Below are 16,832 nucleotides of genomic sequence, written 5' to 3'. Positions count from 1 at the left end.
ACAGACAGCACAGTTCAACTAATAAAGATCTTTGTCGCTGGCAAACAATATGAGGCATTTGCAGATTTGCTTTTAATTGACTGTAGGTCCACTGCCACTTCATCCAACACTCCGAACGTGTTTGAACGTGTTTTGTCTTGCTATTTCACACATTAAATAGATACAAAACCATTCCAGCGCTAGAAGGGGCAAAAGAGGATTTAATTCGGTATCGCACGCAGCGCTGTTATCGGTATATGCACAGACGCGCATACAAGGCTCGCGAGAGGCGCGTTCCAGATAGCTCTTAAACCCTAAATGAATTCCTCTTTCGCGTCCTCAATGCACTTGGATGGCCACATACACGCATTATGTCAGTCAAAATACCCCTCTCGGCAAGTATTCTCGAAAACAGGTGAGAATTCGGAACCGGATGTGTATCTATCGGATGTGTGCGTTGCTCTTAAAGTGACAGCAACCTATAAATACCTGTTGTTGTTGTCTGTCATGTAAATCAAACAACAAAACACAGCTTTAACAAAGATTAATCTATATTACATTTACACAGTGAACAGTTTCATTTTATATTTAATTATTACATTTCTGTACACGAAAATTAATACTACAGTTAGACTATTTTATATTTTATTTGTAACTTTATGTTGCATTTATCTATGCTTGTAATTGGTGTACAGTATTTACAGTCTGTTCATTTGTCTTTAATAATTTAGCCTATTAGGTAGGCTTGTAGTTTCTGCTGTGGTATCAGAGTAGTTAAAGTGGGCTAAGTAATAAATGTAAAGTTAAGTTACCGCCCACCCCCCAATTATTATTATTATTATTATTTTTTGCGTGACTTAATAACCGTGATGTGATCCGAATCGTGAGTTTTGTGATCCGTTGAACCACTAAAAGTGCCCATATTTAAATCTACTCTAAAAAGTAAAAATTTTCCAAAAAGCTACTCAAGTAAATGTAACGAAGTAAATGTAGACCTACTTCGTTACTACCCAGCTCTGAGCGCGGTGAGCGCTTTGATTGTTTTATGAATGATAACATAGTTAAATCTGTGTAAAATGAGGACGTTTTTGTGTAGAGTTTTGCTGAAACCATTCAGAAAATTGGAACGTGTGTGAAAACAGGTGAAATGTTTTAAACGTTTTGAGAAATGTGTCTTTGTTTTGCCAACTCGGTTATCGTGTGCAGCAATCGAGAGAAACGGTATTATTATTACAATCTAATTTTTTTTTTTTTTTTATTAATAAACATGAATATTAGTTTTCTTACAAGGCACAAATTGTGCAGAAAAAAAAGGAACTGACACAGTTTTGATTATTCTGATTTTGTTATTCTGAATTGATTTATAAATCATTTATTTCATTTATTGGCTCTCAAATAGGGTTTGCTTGGTAAATCGATAAAATGCCCACGCCCTTTTTATTTGGTATTTGGTGAGACTGGATTTTTTACCACTCAGTCAAATGCATTTCATTTTGAGATCTACGTAAGTGGAGAGCCTGTTAGTGGAGATAAGGCAGAGTCGTTTTGAATGGGCGAATGTATGAGCATGAGATAGCCTAACCAACACATGGGATTACAGCAATAATTGATAGTCATATTGAAAGTCACGTTTTCCAACCGATTAGACAAGGATTACAGCAATTAAAGTTTTAGGCTACTCTACAATCCTTTATTACGTTGATCCGCTTTTTATTCAGCGTCATATTATTTTTTTCCCCTACTCTTTTCATGAAATGGGGCGTATGTTATGCTAGTGTTTTGCTACTTACATTAAAACTGAATATAACTTCTAGAAGATTACAAACGCATTGAATCACCACATATTTAGAGTCCTGCCCATGAGAAGTTTCAGCCAATCAAGTGAGCCAACTTGTATTGGCGATGCAACCCGATGACATAAATAGTGTCGACAAGAGTAGAAAGGTATGATTCTTATTCCTAACGGAGAACGGAACCATAAACTGACAACATGGTTGTGTGGACCGACCAGGAGCGTGCCTATATCCAGAACATTTTCAGCAAGCTTAATTATGAGGAAGTTGGCCCCAAAGCCTTGCAGAGGTATGATGCCCATGTCATTATGCTCCTCAGTCCGCAAGTTTTCTTTGTATAGAGACACAAAAGAGGCATATTTTTTATTATTATATTATTTGTATATTTATTATATTGTATTAATTTTGTGTATGCATATTATGCTGTATATTGCAGGGCCTTGATTGTGTATCCCTGGACTCAGCGGTACTTCGCAGGTTTTGGAAACCTGTACAATGCAGAGGCCATTATGTGCAATCCAATGGTCGCGGCACACGGAACTGTTGTGCTCCACGGGCTTGACAAAGCCATGAAGAACATGGATGACATAAAGAACGCATACACCGATCTGGGCTGCGTTTCCCAAAAGCATCGTAAGCCTAAGTTGATCGTAAAAACGATCGTACGAGTGATCTTAATATTAAGGTCTGTTTCCCAAAAGCATCGTAACTTAAGTTGCACTTGAAAATGATCGTAGATCTACGAGTGCTCAGGAGTAATCGTTAAGCCCTAAGTGCATCGTAAGAAGACAGAGTTATGAGGTCACCTACAGGACAACCGGCAGATTACACCTTTATTCAAGTGCAATGTGTATAACATAGCTAAGGTTTTGACTGTATTCCTCTTAAATCCTCTTTGTTGTTTAATATGAAAAGAAAACGGAAGAAAATAAAAAAAATAAAAATACACAACATGTCTGCAATAAAAAATTTGTCTGTACACCTGTAGAAATTGGCTAGATGAAGTAGGGGAGAGTGGGGACAGTTGCAACGTGTGGCAGTTGCAACATTGCTGATTTATCCAATTAGGAATGAGCTAGAGTCATGACATTCCTACTGCACATGCTCAGTATGCCCCTCCTTCTTTCTGGAAGTTAACAGCTACATGCTAAACCTCCTTATAGGAGAACTGAAATTCAAGGCAAAAAAGTAACTTTTTTTACTACTAGATTTTTTGTCATACTGTCTAAACTGTTTAAGTATTGTTTTTTATAGTTTTATAGTTTGAATGTGCATTTTCTTAGCTCTTAACAGACTTGGGTACAATGTGTTCAAGCTAATGTGTTAGGCTAGCATCACTAGTTTTAAGATGGCTGCCAGGGGGTGGGACAGTTGCAACGCATTGTTGCAACTGTCCCCACATGGTGTTGCAATTGTTCCTCATGACAATAATAATGACAATTAGATAAAAATTTATATAAAAGGCAATTCAGTGGTTTGATAAAGAACATATTTCAATAATCAGGTATCTCCTCTTTGTATTTCAGCAAATTGCTTTTTTAAAAGTCAAACTCTGCAGTGTATCCTACATTTTCTGTTCTGTTTTTTTCAGTATGGACAACTTTTTTTTTTTTACAGGAAAAGGACAACAGAAAGGGGTGTCCCTCTACCTATTCTGTCCTTAGCTGCTGCTGTAGTAAGCAATGATGGCAGGACAGTGAGGTCACATAACGATAATTGATATGCTTAGCATTTGTTTGACTACGATATCAAACAGCAAATACTGTGTTGCTAATGTTACACAAAACATGTTCCCATTCACCATCTCAGAAAATCAATATCCTTAGAAATGCTTTGAACAACTTTTAAGATATTAAAGGCATACAGTTCATCATCAGGAAATGCGCATATATACTGCATATTAGAGAAATAGCACATATTGTAGCCAAGCTAGAGGTCTGTGCTTGGATATGTTGTGCATATTTTCTTAGTATTTCTTAGCATTTATTCATTTAGTCTCTTTGCTAAACCATGCATCGCTATTAATATGGCTCATGCATAGTGTCTGTGTTTAGAGCAAACCCCTAACTCACTCTAACTGCCTCAAATTATGCATCTTGTTGAGGAATTTATGCTGTCTCATTGCAAATGATCAGATATATGATATTCAGATTTATGATTTTCAAATTGGCTTTGAAGGAGGGACTAGTAAGTAACAACAACAAAAAATACTTTGCAAATGCATAGCAACACACTGGCAAACACCCACATCATGTGCTGGTGAGTTGTGCACATGCAAACAGCTTGCTCTAGTTTTCTTCTTCCGTCAGAACTGCATGAGTTGATGTTATTAGGCAGAAAATCACATTTGAGTTGGGCCTACATAAATCAGTTTGTGGGATTTTGACAAAGGTGTTACATGGTTGTGTACTTGGTTGTTTTTTACTTTAAAAAGTTAACTCAATGAACTCTGGTCTCAAATAAACTAAAAAAAAAGATTTGAAAAATGATGCAGAAGTATGAGTTTTATTACATCTAAATGACTGTTGCAACTGCCCCTCGGTACTGTTGCAACTGTCCCCATATATGGGGACAGTTGCAACATTTTTCAGGGTCCATTTAAGTACAAATTACTTTCATATTATCACATGTACACATGTTGCAACAGTATGGGCAGGTAGGTGACATATATGGGTTTAATATAAATATTTTTTGTCTTTCTAATACAAACAGTCGCTGAGAAACTGAAGGAATTGTAAAAAGTGTTGCAACCGCCCCCACTCTCCCCTACATAATTTGTACTACTGTCACCCTATATACCCTTTATATAGGCTTTATATTAGGCCTACCACCCAAGGCCTAAAGCTCTATGAAATACTATAGGAGTTCTTCCAAGTGTTTCTGAAGTGACTGACTTTTTTCAACTATAAACTAAATTTTAAAACATAAACAAGTTTAGATATTAACTTCAAAAACACTGAATCACAGTTTGATTGATTTCACACACAAACACACACACATACACACACATACACACACACATATATATAAACTATAATTAATTTAAGTTAAATATAGACACTATGGTTAATTTATGTAAGTGAGAATGACAAAATAAAGTAAACTGTGACATATTATGCCCAAAAATTCTTCATACAGTGGACTACCAGTAAAATTGATACAAATTTGGAACCAAAATTATTCAGACACTTTGACCTGACCATGTTTTGCTCTTGTCATATTTTACTACCATTAAAAAAAAAAAAAAAAAAAAAACTATAGTGAATAATTTGTAATAATGAATGAAATGTTCAAGGTGTCTGAATAAATTGTGGTTTGACTGTGTGTGTATATATATGAAGACTTCAGATGCAAAAGCCTCTAAGTGCCATCTGAAATTTTCTTATAAAATGAACAGTTTTATCAAGCTTGTAGGCCTATGTTTATGTTCAGTTATTTCACATTAATGGAAAAGAAAATGACCTATTAATTGCCATTAAAGTGAAATTACTGAACCTAAACATACAAGCTTGATAAAAATGCTAATTTTAGAAGAACATTTCAGACGGCACTTATAGGCTTTTGCATCTGAAGTCTTCATATATATATATATATATATATATATATATATATATATATATATATATATATAGCTTAAAGAAATCGTCTGACAATTACATCTTTGTTTAGCTCTACCTCCTCCAGAAGAACATTAATTTAATCTTTTTGAAAGGTACCTTTATTTATTTATTTTAAACCACATCAGGTGACGATTATTAGGTTAAACGTTAAAGGATACGATTTTATAAGGTAATATTCAGCACTTGAGAAACGGACAGCGACTCTTAAGTAGCACGTAGAGCGCGTTCTCGCGCGTTCATGTTAAGGGCATTTTTGGGAAACGCACGTGGAATTGCAGCGAGCGTTCGTAACCTCGCACTTAGAAAGCGCTCTTAAGAGCTAAGATACATCGTTATTGGGAAACCCAGCCCTGAGCGTTCTGCACTCTGAGAAACTGCACGTGGATCCTGACAACTTCAGGGTATGCAATCACAGCAATATATAAATCTTGTAAACATTATTTAAAACATTGTCGCGTTACAGGTGAGTCGCTGGTAGCCCACTCTTCTGCTTTTTCGGTTTCAGCTGCTGGGCGATTGTCTGACAGTCGTGATTGCAGCAAATATGGGTACCTCTTTCACCGCTGATGTGCAGGCTGCCTGGCAGAAGTTCCTCGCTGTTGTCGTCTCTGCTCTGCGCAGACAGTATCATTAAATACTCTAAATATGGGCGAAAACATTGTATGTTTTGGTCTCTAATGAAATAAAGAGGACTTGATACGCACCTGAACTCATCATTGTCCGAATATCATTAAACGAATAGTTCGCCCAAAACTGAACATTGCCATGATTTATTCACCCTCATAATTTATAAGACTCCATGATATTTATCACAGAGTTGTAATTAAAAATAGTTGTAATTGGGTGTAATGCTCATCTTGTTTGGATGTACAGAATTGTTAGCCTATTTATACAATGATTCCTATGGCCGCTTATATGGCAGCTAATTAAATGGTGCAATATTTGTGATACATACAATATCGATTTTTCCCAATACCATTTCTTTAACCAAAGAACAGTTCTTAAAAGAACCATTTGTTTCCATTTGTGTGAAGAACATTTTAATAATCTAAAAGAACCTTTTGTGCAATGGAAAGGGAGGTTGGTCAAGGACAAGGATCTTCGTGGAACCATCACTGCCAATAAAGAACCTTTACAAAACACCAAAGAGCCTGATGTCTGCTCTAAACATTTTCTTAATTTCTTTTATGAACTCAGCTCGTCTGCTGAATCGTCGGGATAAATGATCTTGTCTATCTAATTAACCCTCATGATGTGTTCGGGTCATTTTGATGCGAAGAGGATTTTCCCGTACCTGAAAATGCATATTTAATGTTATCGCATGCATTGGACTAAAATTTAATGACTTTACTTGCCCAGAGTCTAACAACTTCCCAAAATACTTTTGAATGTTTTTGTAATTTTTTCCCCACATTGTAACATTGAATACACTCAAAATGACCGGCCTTTACAAAAATGCTTATAAATCTCTCATTATGCTACATTATCACTAAATATTGGATTAAATCTTTTTGTCAGCTCGTTTTCTTTCAATTGGGACAGGTTTTATATTTCTTTTTTGAACTGATCGATCGTAGGCCTTATTTATCTGAGCTTATGTCCTACCTCAGTTTGAGTGAAAAAGGCGTTATTTGTGGATAATTTTGTAAATTTTTTTAAAAAAATATTTAAAACATTTGCACTGTTTATCACACTATAGTGTGCTTTAATGTTTAAGCAGGAAATTTGTTTTGAAATGGTTTTATTTAGGCAAGGCAAGGCACAAAGTCACACTGGTGTTCCCGGTCAAAAATCACCGGCCTACAAAAATAGCTTATAATCAATTGTTACACTATTTATCACCAAATATTGGATTCAATCTTTTTGCCAACTTGTTTTCTTTCAATAAGGACAGGTTTTGTATTTATTTTTGAAAGTGATTGATTGTAGGCCTCATTGATCTGAGCTCATGTTGGTCAAAAATGACCGCCCTTTGAAAATGAATGGGGGAGACGAAAGTCAGAGAAACAATTAATGTTCAGGAGCGTTTTTTTTCGTGTTCGTGTACACATATGTACATGTGGGCTTGCAAAAATGAAGACCTCGGACCTCTGCATGTGTGGATACATGCATACTAGTGCATCCGTACACGTTCACACATTCATGTAGGCTACACAAACAAACCATTTTGTGTATTTTGTATTAGAGGCTTTCTTTTGCACAGAGATTAGATGAACTTTCAGTGAGGCTTAGATTAATGAAGCCTACGATCAATCAGTTTCAAAAAATAAATACAAAACTTGTCCTAAAGAAAACAAGTTGACAAAAAGATTGAATCCAATATTTGCTAATAAAACAACACGATCACATGAGAATGCGTATCAATAGTACGAGTTTGTAATCTCGTAGAATATATAATGCTTATGGTAATGCTTAGGCTATATAATGCTTATACGCGGATTTTTCGCGTGCATATGATACGCACTTTATGACGTGTATATGACACGCTCTTGGGTAGGATGGGGGTGGGGGGTGAGGGGTTCGTACGTATAATACGCCATAAAGTGCGTATATCATATGCACGCGAAAAACTGCGTCCCGTATTCTACGAGATTACAAGCATTTTCGTGTGATCGGGTTCAATAAAATAGCGTAACAAGTGATTTATGTTATTTTTCTGCAGACCGGTCATTTTTGACCGGGAACATAAGTATGATTTGTGCGATTTTGTAGGCTAATAAATAAAAACAAAATAAAACCATTTCAAAACAAATTTCCTGTTTAAACATTAAATCACACTAGTGTGACAAACAGTGCCTTTTTTTTCCTCCATATTTTATGTAAAATTGACAAAATTATCCACAAATAACACTTTTTTCACTCAAAAACTGAGGTAAAGCTCAGATAAATAAGTCTACGATCGATCAGTTCCGAAAATTAATAAAAAACATGTCCTAATTGAAAGAAAACAAGCTGACAAAAAGATTAAATCCAATATTTGGTAGCATAACGAGATATTTATAAGCAATTGTTTGCATTTTTGACCGAGGGAACGCACGAGTGTAATAGGGTTTTCAACACAGCACAAGGGTTAAGTGATTTATCTGTTGTCTGATATGCACTTTCGGCGTAAATATAATACGCCCCTACCCCACACCACTAATCCTACCCATTGCGTATCATATGTACGCAAAAAGGAGATGGTGTTGGATCTGACGCACATGAGGGGTGAATACAACATTAATCTACGAATTCCACAATGGCATTAATTCCCTATCTGTTCCTCTGATGGGACGCATGTGCTACTTCTCCTCTGTTCCTAGAGACATGGACACGTACATATACCAGTTAACCATTGGTGTATGAAAATGCTAAAACTAAGCATTTTCAAAAAATAAAAACTTAACTAAACTATAGCAAACCCACTTTAAAAACGAATTAAAACTAAACTGAATTTGAAAACAAAAAGTCAAAACGAAATCAAAATAAAAACTAACGAAAAATGCAAAACTATAATAACCTTGGTCCTGATATGTCACAAAAACAAGCGCACACACACACACACACACACACACACACACACACACACACACACACACACACACACACACACACACACACACACACACACACACACACACACACACACACACACACACACACACACACTTAAGTTTTCCTGCATTATTCCTCTGTGGATGTTCCCAATGGGCATGGTGTGTGAGAACACTTATTTGCTGAAGCCCCCAACCTGAAGAGAGAGTGCCTGGCTTCACCATGATGCTGGCCAAACTGTTGCAGGATGCTGGCGCTCCAGATGGAACGTTAAACATAATCCACGGACAGCAAGATGCTGTGAACTTCATCTGTAACCAGGCTGGGGAGTACATCTGTAAGAGACACTTGAGAGGCGAGGGAGGAGCTACTATTGGGCCGAATTTCATAGAAAAATGGGCGTAGGCTATTGAAAAGCTCGGGTAAAATGACTTCATTTGTATTCAAACATCTGCATCCGCTTACCAACCTTATCTGAAAGCAACACGGCAGAATTAAAATAGAAATAGCAAATTAACTATCTGAAGTGTTCATGCTCTGGTATGTCTAAAAGCTTGTCTTTAGGCTAGTGATCAAAAGCCACTGATCGAAAAAACATAATTTATTTAGTGTCCTTTTAATTCAGACAATGTGAACCCTTGCTTGTAAAGAACAGGCTTCTCTCAATTATATTTCCAAGCCATAAATAATATAAAGTCATGCCTGATGTAGCCTATTTATGTGTGATATAGGCCTAAGTGGTCATTCGTTCTTATACAGAAAATGTCGATGTGTTTTAACAACAGTTGACGGTCAGTCTATAGACCATATAGTATATAGCCTACTCAACTGCCAAACAACTAAAAGTCAGCTGCTGATGATTTCAAAGTTTGGGCTTCAAATATAGGCTGAACGTTTCCATTTTCTCGTGATTTCGTCAGTCAATGTGAAAAGTTAAGAAATAAAAATAATTCTAGAATAACTAGCTAACTTTACTTTCACTGCAGTGTCTGACTTAATCTCAACACTATGAAAATCATTGGAAAACCCCAAAAGGTTCTGGCAATTTTCTGCCTCGACGTTTTCCCTTATTACGTTTACGGCCATTTTCTTTTACCCTATAACACAACACAAAATTCACGTAATGTGTAGAAAGTGAAAAAATAATACGTAAATACAATAAACACAGTAGGCCTAGCAAACATTGGACCTAGAGGCTATAGAAGTTTTTAATTGAGAAACAGGGAGTAGGCTAAGCCTATAATTTCTAACTTTTCACCTTTCACCATTTTTAGAACATCTACGCAAATATGACACGTTTAATTAGGCTCGGATTGGACCTTTTATATAATGTGCAGCATAAACACTCGCTCTTTATGTTGGGTTAAATAAACAGCAAGAAACCTCAATAAAGAACCACACTCTGCGTTGAAACACTATCAATAGGCTACCATAAATGACTCAGTTTATCGGTCAACTTCCGCCTTTCGGACTATCGGCCAAACGGATCTGCCCCATATACTTGGGCGGCGACCAACCTGTCCTATTTAAACATCTGTCCCGCTGTGAAGCCACAAGACACGATGGTTCAGTGGACAGCCGAGGAACGCGCTTCGATACAGGGTGTATTCGCAACACTCGACTACGAGTCGAACCTGTTTAATTGCTCATTTTATTTTAATATAGGCCTATTTCATAGCTGTTACTTCAGTGGACGTAGATAGGCCTATTTGTCAATAAGGCCTTCAATGTTCCTGTCTTTATTGTCTGATCTGAAGATGCTTGGTGGTCTACCCTTGGGTGGGTTTGGAAACCTGCATAACGGAAGGTTGAGGCAATCATATATGGTTGAGGCAATCATGGCTAATTCAAAAGTCGCGGTGCATGGGACTGTGGTGCTTCAAGGACTGGAGAAAGCTCTCAAAAACATGGATGATATCAAGCACACCTATACCCTTAGCGAGCTTCATTCAGAGGAACTGCAGGTCGACCCAGGAAATTCAGGTTGGCGTCTTAGAATAGTGGCTACCATGTTGGTTATTATGTTGGAACTGTGCTTTACTTTTCCCCAACTTCTTTTACAGCTCTTAGCTGACTGCCTGACCATGGTGATCGCTAAACGCATGAGGACTGAGTTCACCCCTGACATCCAAGCTGCTTGGCAGAAGTTCCTGTCTGTTGTTATATCAGCCCTAAGAAGGCAGTATCATTAGATTCGTCGACTGGACGAGGATATTCTGTACTGAGATTATGTAATGCATCATGAAAAATAAATGACTGAGATGATTTCGTTGTCCATTGAGTTCAAATCAAACCGGTTTACGCATTAAATCCACATTAAAATTGTGTAATTTATGAAGGGCTAATATTCACAACTTTATTGACTTACAAGAATATAGGCTATGATCACGAAGGCCATTTAAGGTCTTTGCTCACTCTGATATGATCTCCACTTCCTGCCCCTCCCTTTTCTTACGAGACCTTAAAAGACAACTGTTGCAAACTTTAATAAAATTCTCTGTAACACTTTATTTTACATTGTCATTGTTGCATATGTTACATGTAGTTACTATAGCAATAACAATGAATTATGCATAATTACATTCCACTAACCCTGAACCAAACCAAACCTTAATCTTAACACTATAGTAATTATGTAGTTATATTACTCATATTTAAATATAATTATAGTGTAACAAAGACACCTTATAAAGTGTAACCAAATTCTCTTACTGAAGATCGAAAATGCACTTGGGCTTTAAAACACTCAAAATATTTAGGCCTAAGTTTAAGATTTACACATTTGAATTGCATATAAAAGTTATATTTAAACAGGCCTAATTTATTTAACATAAACAAACTAATAAACTTAATGTGATGCATATTGTCAGTCATACATTAATGAAACCGGCAAGAAATTTCTGCACTCAAATAAAATCATTTGCAGTTATTTGATTTTATTTAAATAATCATATTTTCAAAAATTATTTATTCAAATTGCTTAGAATCAGCATAAATCTGCTAACTGTAAAAAACAATTACATTTATTTGGTTGAAAAGTATGAACATTGTTAAAATATAGCTGACTTGATGTGGAACAAGCAATATTCAACAAATTAAAATATAAAAGATTGAAACAAAATGAATAACGATAAATATGTAAACCGGTTATATGTTCAGTGAAATCTTGTAATAATACAACTATGAATGACATTAAGATTATTAGTTTGTTTATAGTAAAACTATGCGATCCAAATGAATGAAATCCAAATACATAGGCTAGGCCTACATCTTAAATTTAGACTTAGGCCGTGTGATTGAACTGTGCTCAGTGGGTTTACACTTTCAGAGCATGACAATGCTCTTTAATTAAAGAGACACTTTCTTTAAATTATAAAATAGTTTTGGTTGATGCACAATGACACTGGTGAGTGTGGTCACACCTCAAAGGAGGGCACCCTCATGGTTAAAGAAAACCCTTTGACCTAAGATTTTAATTTCTAAATTATAAGGTTGCTCACTAAATGTAAACAAAATGATTGTGACAGTTCCTAATTTTTTTTGTTACTACAGTTAAGAGAAAAAAAATGCAAAGAATAAAATGTTTAAAAATGTGTTAGTTTTCTTGAAAGGAGTTTAAATATTGCTGGCCCACTTTGGCTAAATGTGTTAGATAAAGTGGGCCAGGTAAAGTGGTGACCTTTAACCTTCAGTAATTATATTAAAATGATTTAAATAAATTGACATTCATTGATTATTTTATAGTTGACATGTATAATCTACTTTTTAGAAAACAGAAGTGAGTATAAAAATAAGACAATGCATTAAGTTCAATCTGTGGAGTGAAGAAAGGATGAGAGGAGCAAAATGTAGATGCAGGATATAAAGCTGTAAAATATGGACACAATTTAAGTTCAATTAAAGTGTTTAAAATACAATACAATATGATTTACCATTTTAAATGTTCCTCTTATTCAAGTTTTGTTAGCCAATTTGACGTTGCATGTGTTATACTTCTATACTTCAATTTCTATGACTTGTTTTGAATTTTACACATGCATTGAGTGAACTGATGAATTTTACTCATAGCCTAGGCTATATACTTTTAGATTTGTTAAATATGTTGTTAAATGTGTTTGCTTGATAATATGTGTTATAAACCATGTGTTTTTAATTAATATAGCAGGATAAATATTGATAAATTTCTGGATGGTTCACTTTACAGACCAGCTGGCCCACTTTACCTGAAAAGTAATTTGTCAGGAGAGCATGACCTCAGAATGTTTATTGTTAGGCTATATACCTCGCAAATAACACATATCAACTGTACTCAAATTGAAATATTATAGCAGGACCCTAAAGTTTAAAAAAGTAATAAAGAAAAGAAAACAATATCATTATCAATATCAATATTCAACAATATCTTCTCTTCTGTGTCATTCTCATACGTTGTTTACGTCCAGCGCTTCCAGGTTCTATCAGAACGCCAACTCATTATAGGCCGGCTCCTGCACGTGTGCAGCTTTGGCCAATACTGACCCGGCATTTGGACTTCACTGTGCTCACCTGCTTATGGATAATGACAGGGAAGAGAAGAGATTGTTGAAAAAAATCGTTATTTTCGTTTTGTTTTTACACTTTTTGTTTGAATCATAAAATTAAAGTTGTATTCTCGTTGCTTCATAAAATTAAAGTTGAACCACTTACGCCGACTGTTTTTAACGATGCCATTAGTATCTTTCTGGACCTTGAAAGTGTTGATTATATTGCTGTCTATGGACGAGTCATATACCTCTCGGATTTCATCAAAATATCTTAGTTTGTGTTCCGAAGATGAACGAAGCAGGTCTTACGCGCGTGAATCGACACGAGGGTGAGTTATTAATGACAGAATTTTCATTTTTGGGTGAACTAACCGTTTAACAAACTAGACTAAGTTTCCATCTTCAGCGCCATGAGAACCACAGAAAACTTCAGCAGAAAGTATTATAAATCATCTAACTGAACAAAACACATGGTAAAACATGTAAATTTACTCAAAGAGGCCATAGTATACGGTCAAAAAAAATAAATAAAAAAAATTAAAAAAGTTCGTCATCATCTTACCCCATCTTATACCTCAACACTATTAAGGTAGTATATTTAAGGGTAGATAGATTTGTTAAAGGTTTGCACCTTTTTCTGACGGTATTCAACTGACCCACAGGTAAAGAAAGGCCTATACTGTTTAAATGCTTTCAGCACAGCGGAGAGCGTCACATTTCCTTTTGGATTTCGGCCAATATTTCAGCACTGAAGTCTGGACAGCACCACATGAATCATCATGTCCCTTAGATATTACCGACAGCTATGATCAAGTATCTGTCACTGATTGATTAATTCCCATTTGGCTATTTAATAATCAATTTCACAACGTGACAATATCAATGTCAAGAAGAATTTCATAAATTCAAGTACGGATGACATTTTATTAGGAAGCCAAAATATTGAATTCCTACCGTGCACTGTAAATTAGCCTATAAGCAATAAAAAAATTAAACACAAAGTGTTAAGAGTGCAATGCAGTGAGGGAAGTGGATATCCCAAGATTGGTATTATTATTGTTGTTTTATTGAATATTCCATTGAATTACATGTAGATAAAGGATAAAGACAGGCGTACATCGCAAAACATTTATTATTAAATAGCCTAATTAAAGATAAAGTATGCAGAACCATTCCATCCTTCTTCGGAGGCTCTTCATCGGAACTTCTCGGCTAAAACAGCTGAGAATGCCGATAGAAACTTGTCTATCGCCGCGTGCGCAACTGGTGTGAAGTTGTCACCCATATGGCAGGCTAACGTCACAATGATGCAATGATTGAAAAGCTGGAAAATGTAAGAAGTTTACGTTAGTGATTTAAATGAAAAATATCACATCACATATTATCACGTATTTAGAAAGTGCCTGTTGATGTGTGCTGGATCAGTTCAACGCTAACACCTTGAAGTTTGTAGGATGTATTCGCAGTTGATAGGCATGGAACCTGCTTAGTGGTGCCAACGTAGTAGCAAGTGTGCTTATGTTCCTCGCACCGTCGGCTAAAGCCTGGACGATTTTCTTCCCGTGGCAGCGCAAATGCTCGGAACTGGCGCTGATATCTAGATGGGAGAAGTATGTCTTTGTTTTGGGGAATGTCGTGAACATTCTGTAAAGCAGTTAACAAGGGAGAAAACAAGGTCAACATAACAAGCACAAGACCCCTATCCCCTCCCTCTCTGTTGCTTGCGTCATCGCTCATGGGAAACTGCCAAATATGACATGACCATCAATCATCACTTTTGATATTCAGAAAATTGAACTGCGAACTATCAAGGATCCACCAAAGAGCGTAAGTCAGACTTTTAATAGTTTAATTCTCAAATTTTACATCATTTAAAGAAAAGCAGTAGCTACCCCAGCATGTTGAACATTGTATAGAAGTTTGGAGATTTGGGAGGAAAACAACCTGTGAATTTTTAGACGTAAAATATGCTATTTTATTTATAGTAGCCTAAACAATTGTCTGGTCTTTTACACCGCTCTATAAGCGTTATATTTGTTAAGACAGCATACCTTAAAAGAGCCTCAGATCCAATTTCTTCCGCCACTGGAATCATTTTGTCCCATATCTGTACAATCAGCTCTTTTTCGGTATTCGATAGCATTATAAAACGGCGTGGCACAATTATAATATATTTGTATACTACCCAGTATAAATTAAACGAGTTAGCTTCTGAACAACGCGAATCGTCGGGTATGCTACGATTTGGCCGTTTTGCTGTTCAGTTTCTATCACATATTAACCACAAACTCTGCGTAGGTCGACTTAATAAAAAAATAATGCAAAAATGGAAGAGTACAACAGTTAGCAGAAATGTAGTTCCCGTCGGTCGCTCTCTTCAACTCACCGGCAAACGAGTTAATCACGTGAGAGGTGAAACTACGCAACGTTAGTCTACTGTGCGTCATATTAGAGGAGCTTATGTTGTCATGCCGGGATTCCTACCTGTGCCTTGAGTGTCTTCAGTGATAGGCTATATATTTGCATATAATTATGACACAATAAAATGCAAAATCAAAAATAATGTGTAAATGGATACAATGGGTGCACGATTCAGTCTAGAAGCAAAATTCTCAATAAATGCAATGATCTTATATAGCCTATTATATGTATGTTGATAACATTGATTCGATATTGACATTTAAACCTATTAATTATGCAAACGATTTACATGTCCAGTATGCAAATGTCTCTAGAATTGGAGTTGTAGGCCAATTGCTACAAATTTACTGTGTGAGAAGAGGAGTAGCCTAGGTCTATGTTTGCTATAGGTTTATATATATATATATATATATATATATATATATATATATATATATATATATACACACACACACACACACACATACATTTTCAAAAGATTAAAAGCATATAGCATCTGCATTCTCTGTAGTGACCATACATAATGCCAACGGTCACTCAAAACAACAAGAAAAAAAGTAAAACTGTGAAGTGCTTACATATTTATGATATTAAATGACTTTAACTCCATGAGCATGTACTTCTGTGATAGGGAGGGGCCATGCCACTGAATCTGATAAACCGTCATAGCTGTTCCTATCAGTGGCTCAAGCTGTGGGCTGAAAGTGGGTAATCACCAATCTCACTCCTGCCCTGCCCTCCTGTCAGCACACACCATGGCAGCATCAACTACCCATGACTCAGCTAAACTGAAGGACTACCTCTTTAACAGAATCTACATCTTTTTGCATTTTGTGAAATGTGCAATATCAGCGATCAGGTCTATTCTTGGCTCTCTCTCTCTCTCTCTCTCTCTCTCTCTCTCTCTCTCTCTATCTCTCTATCTCTCTGTGTGTGTTTAAACTTATTTAGAGTTGAAAGCT

General features: G+C 36.0%; 2 protein-coding genes and 1 pseudogene across 2 annotated transcripts; 2 read left to right on the top strand and 1 right to left on the bottom strand.

The window, feature by feature from the left end:
• The first annotated feature begins 1,949 nt into the window (after nucleotides 1-1,949).
• On the top strand, nucleotides 1,950-6,255 carry LOC137007324 (hemoglobin subunit beta-like). The gene is made up of 4 exons (XM_067368627.1): nucleotides 1,950-2,061; nucleotides 2,209-2,384; nucleotides 5,741-5,793; nucleotides 5,898-6,255. Exons 1-4 carry the CDS (start codon nucleotides 1,970-1,972, stop codon nucleotides 6,024-6,026), a joined length of 450 nt encoding a protein of 149 aa, XP_067224728.1. The 5' UTR covers nucleotides 1,950-1,969; the 3' UTR covers nucleotides 6,027-6,255.
• A 4,233-nt stretch (nucleotides 6,256-10,488) lies between these two features.
• On the top strand, nucleotides 10,489-11,118 carry LOC137007522 (hemoglobin subunit beta-like; annotated as a pseudogene).
• Nucleotides 11,119-14,499: 3,381 nt separating this feature from the next.
• On the bottom strand, nucleotides 14,500-16,044 carry hbae4 (hemoglobin alpha embryonic-4). The gene is made up of 3 exons (XM_067369996.1): nucleotides 15,501-16,044; nucleotides 14,889-15,093; nucleotides 14,500-14,773 (listed from the first exon to the last, which is right to left on the bottom strand). The coding sequence occupies exons 1-3, from the start codon at nucleotides 15,590-15,592 to the stop codon at nucleotides 14,645-14,647; spliced, it is 426 nt and encodes a 141-aa protein (XP_067226097.1). The 5' UTR covers nucleotides 15,593-16,044; the 3' UTR covers nucleotides 14,500-14,644.
• Between the last annotated feature and the right edge of the window lie 788 nt (nucleotides 16,045-16,832).

Source organism: Chanodichthys erythropterus, chromosome 19 (assembly GCF_024489055.1).
Source record: "Chanodichthys erythropterus isolate Z2021 chromosome 19, ASM2448905v1, whole genome shotgun sequence".
Classification (NCBI taxonomy): Eukaryota; Metazoa; Chordata; class Actinopteri; order Cypriniformes; family Xenocyprididae; genus Chanodichthys; species Chanodichthys erythropterus.
The sequence above is the reverse complement of the archived record's forward strand: the minus strand, read 5'-3'. Positions and strand labels throughout refer to the sequence as shown.

Excerpts from the sequence above, each read along its gene's own strand:
- LOC137007324 (XM_067368627.1), top strand. The coding sequence starts at position 1,970 with ATGGTTGTGTGGACCGACCAGGAGCGTGCCTATATCCAGAACATTTTC. Across the intron at positions 2,062-2,208 it reads GGCCCCAAAGCCTTGCAGAG|GGCCTTGATTGTGTATCCCT; the intron begins GTATGATGCCCA and ends TGTATATTGCAG. Across the intron at positions 2,385-5,740 it reads GAACGCATACACCGATCTGG|CCCTGAGCGTTCTGCACTCT; the intron begins GCTGCGTTTCCC and ends TGGGAAACCCAG.
- hbae4 (XM_067369996.1), bottom strand. The coding sequence starts at position 15,592 with ATGCTATCGAATACCGAAAAAGAGCTGATTGTACAGATATGGGACAAA. Across the intron at positions 15,094-15,500 it reads GGATCTGAGGCTCTTTTAAG|AATGTTCACGACATTCCCCA; the intron begins GTATGCTGTCTT and ends ACTGCTTTACAG. Across the intron at positions 14,774-14,888 it reads TACATCCTACAAACTTCAAG|CTTTTCAATCATTGCATCAT; the intron begins GTGTTAGCGTTG and ends TACATTTTCCAG.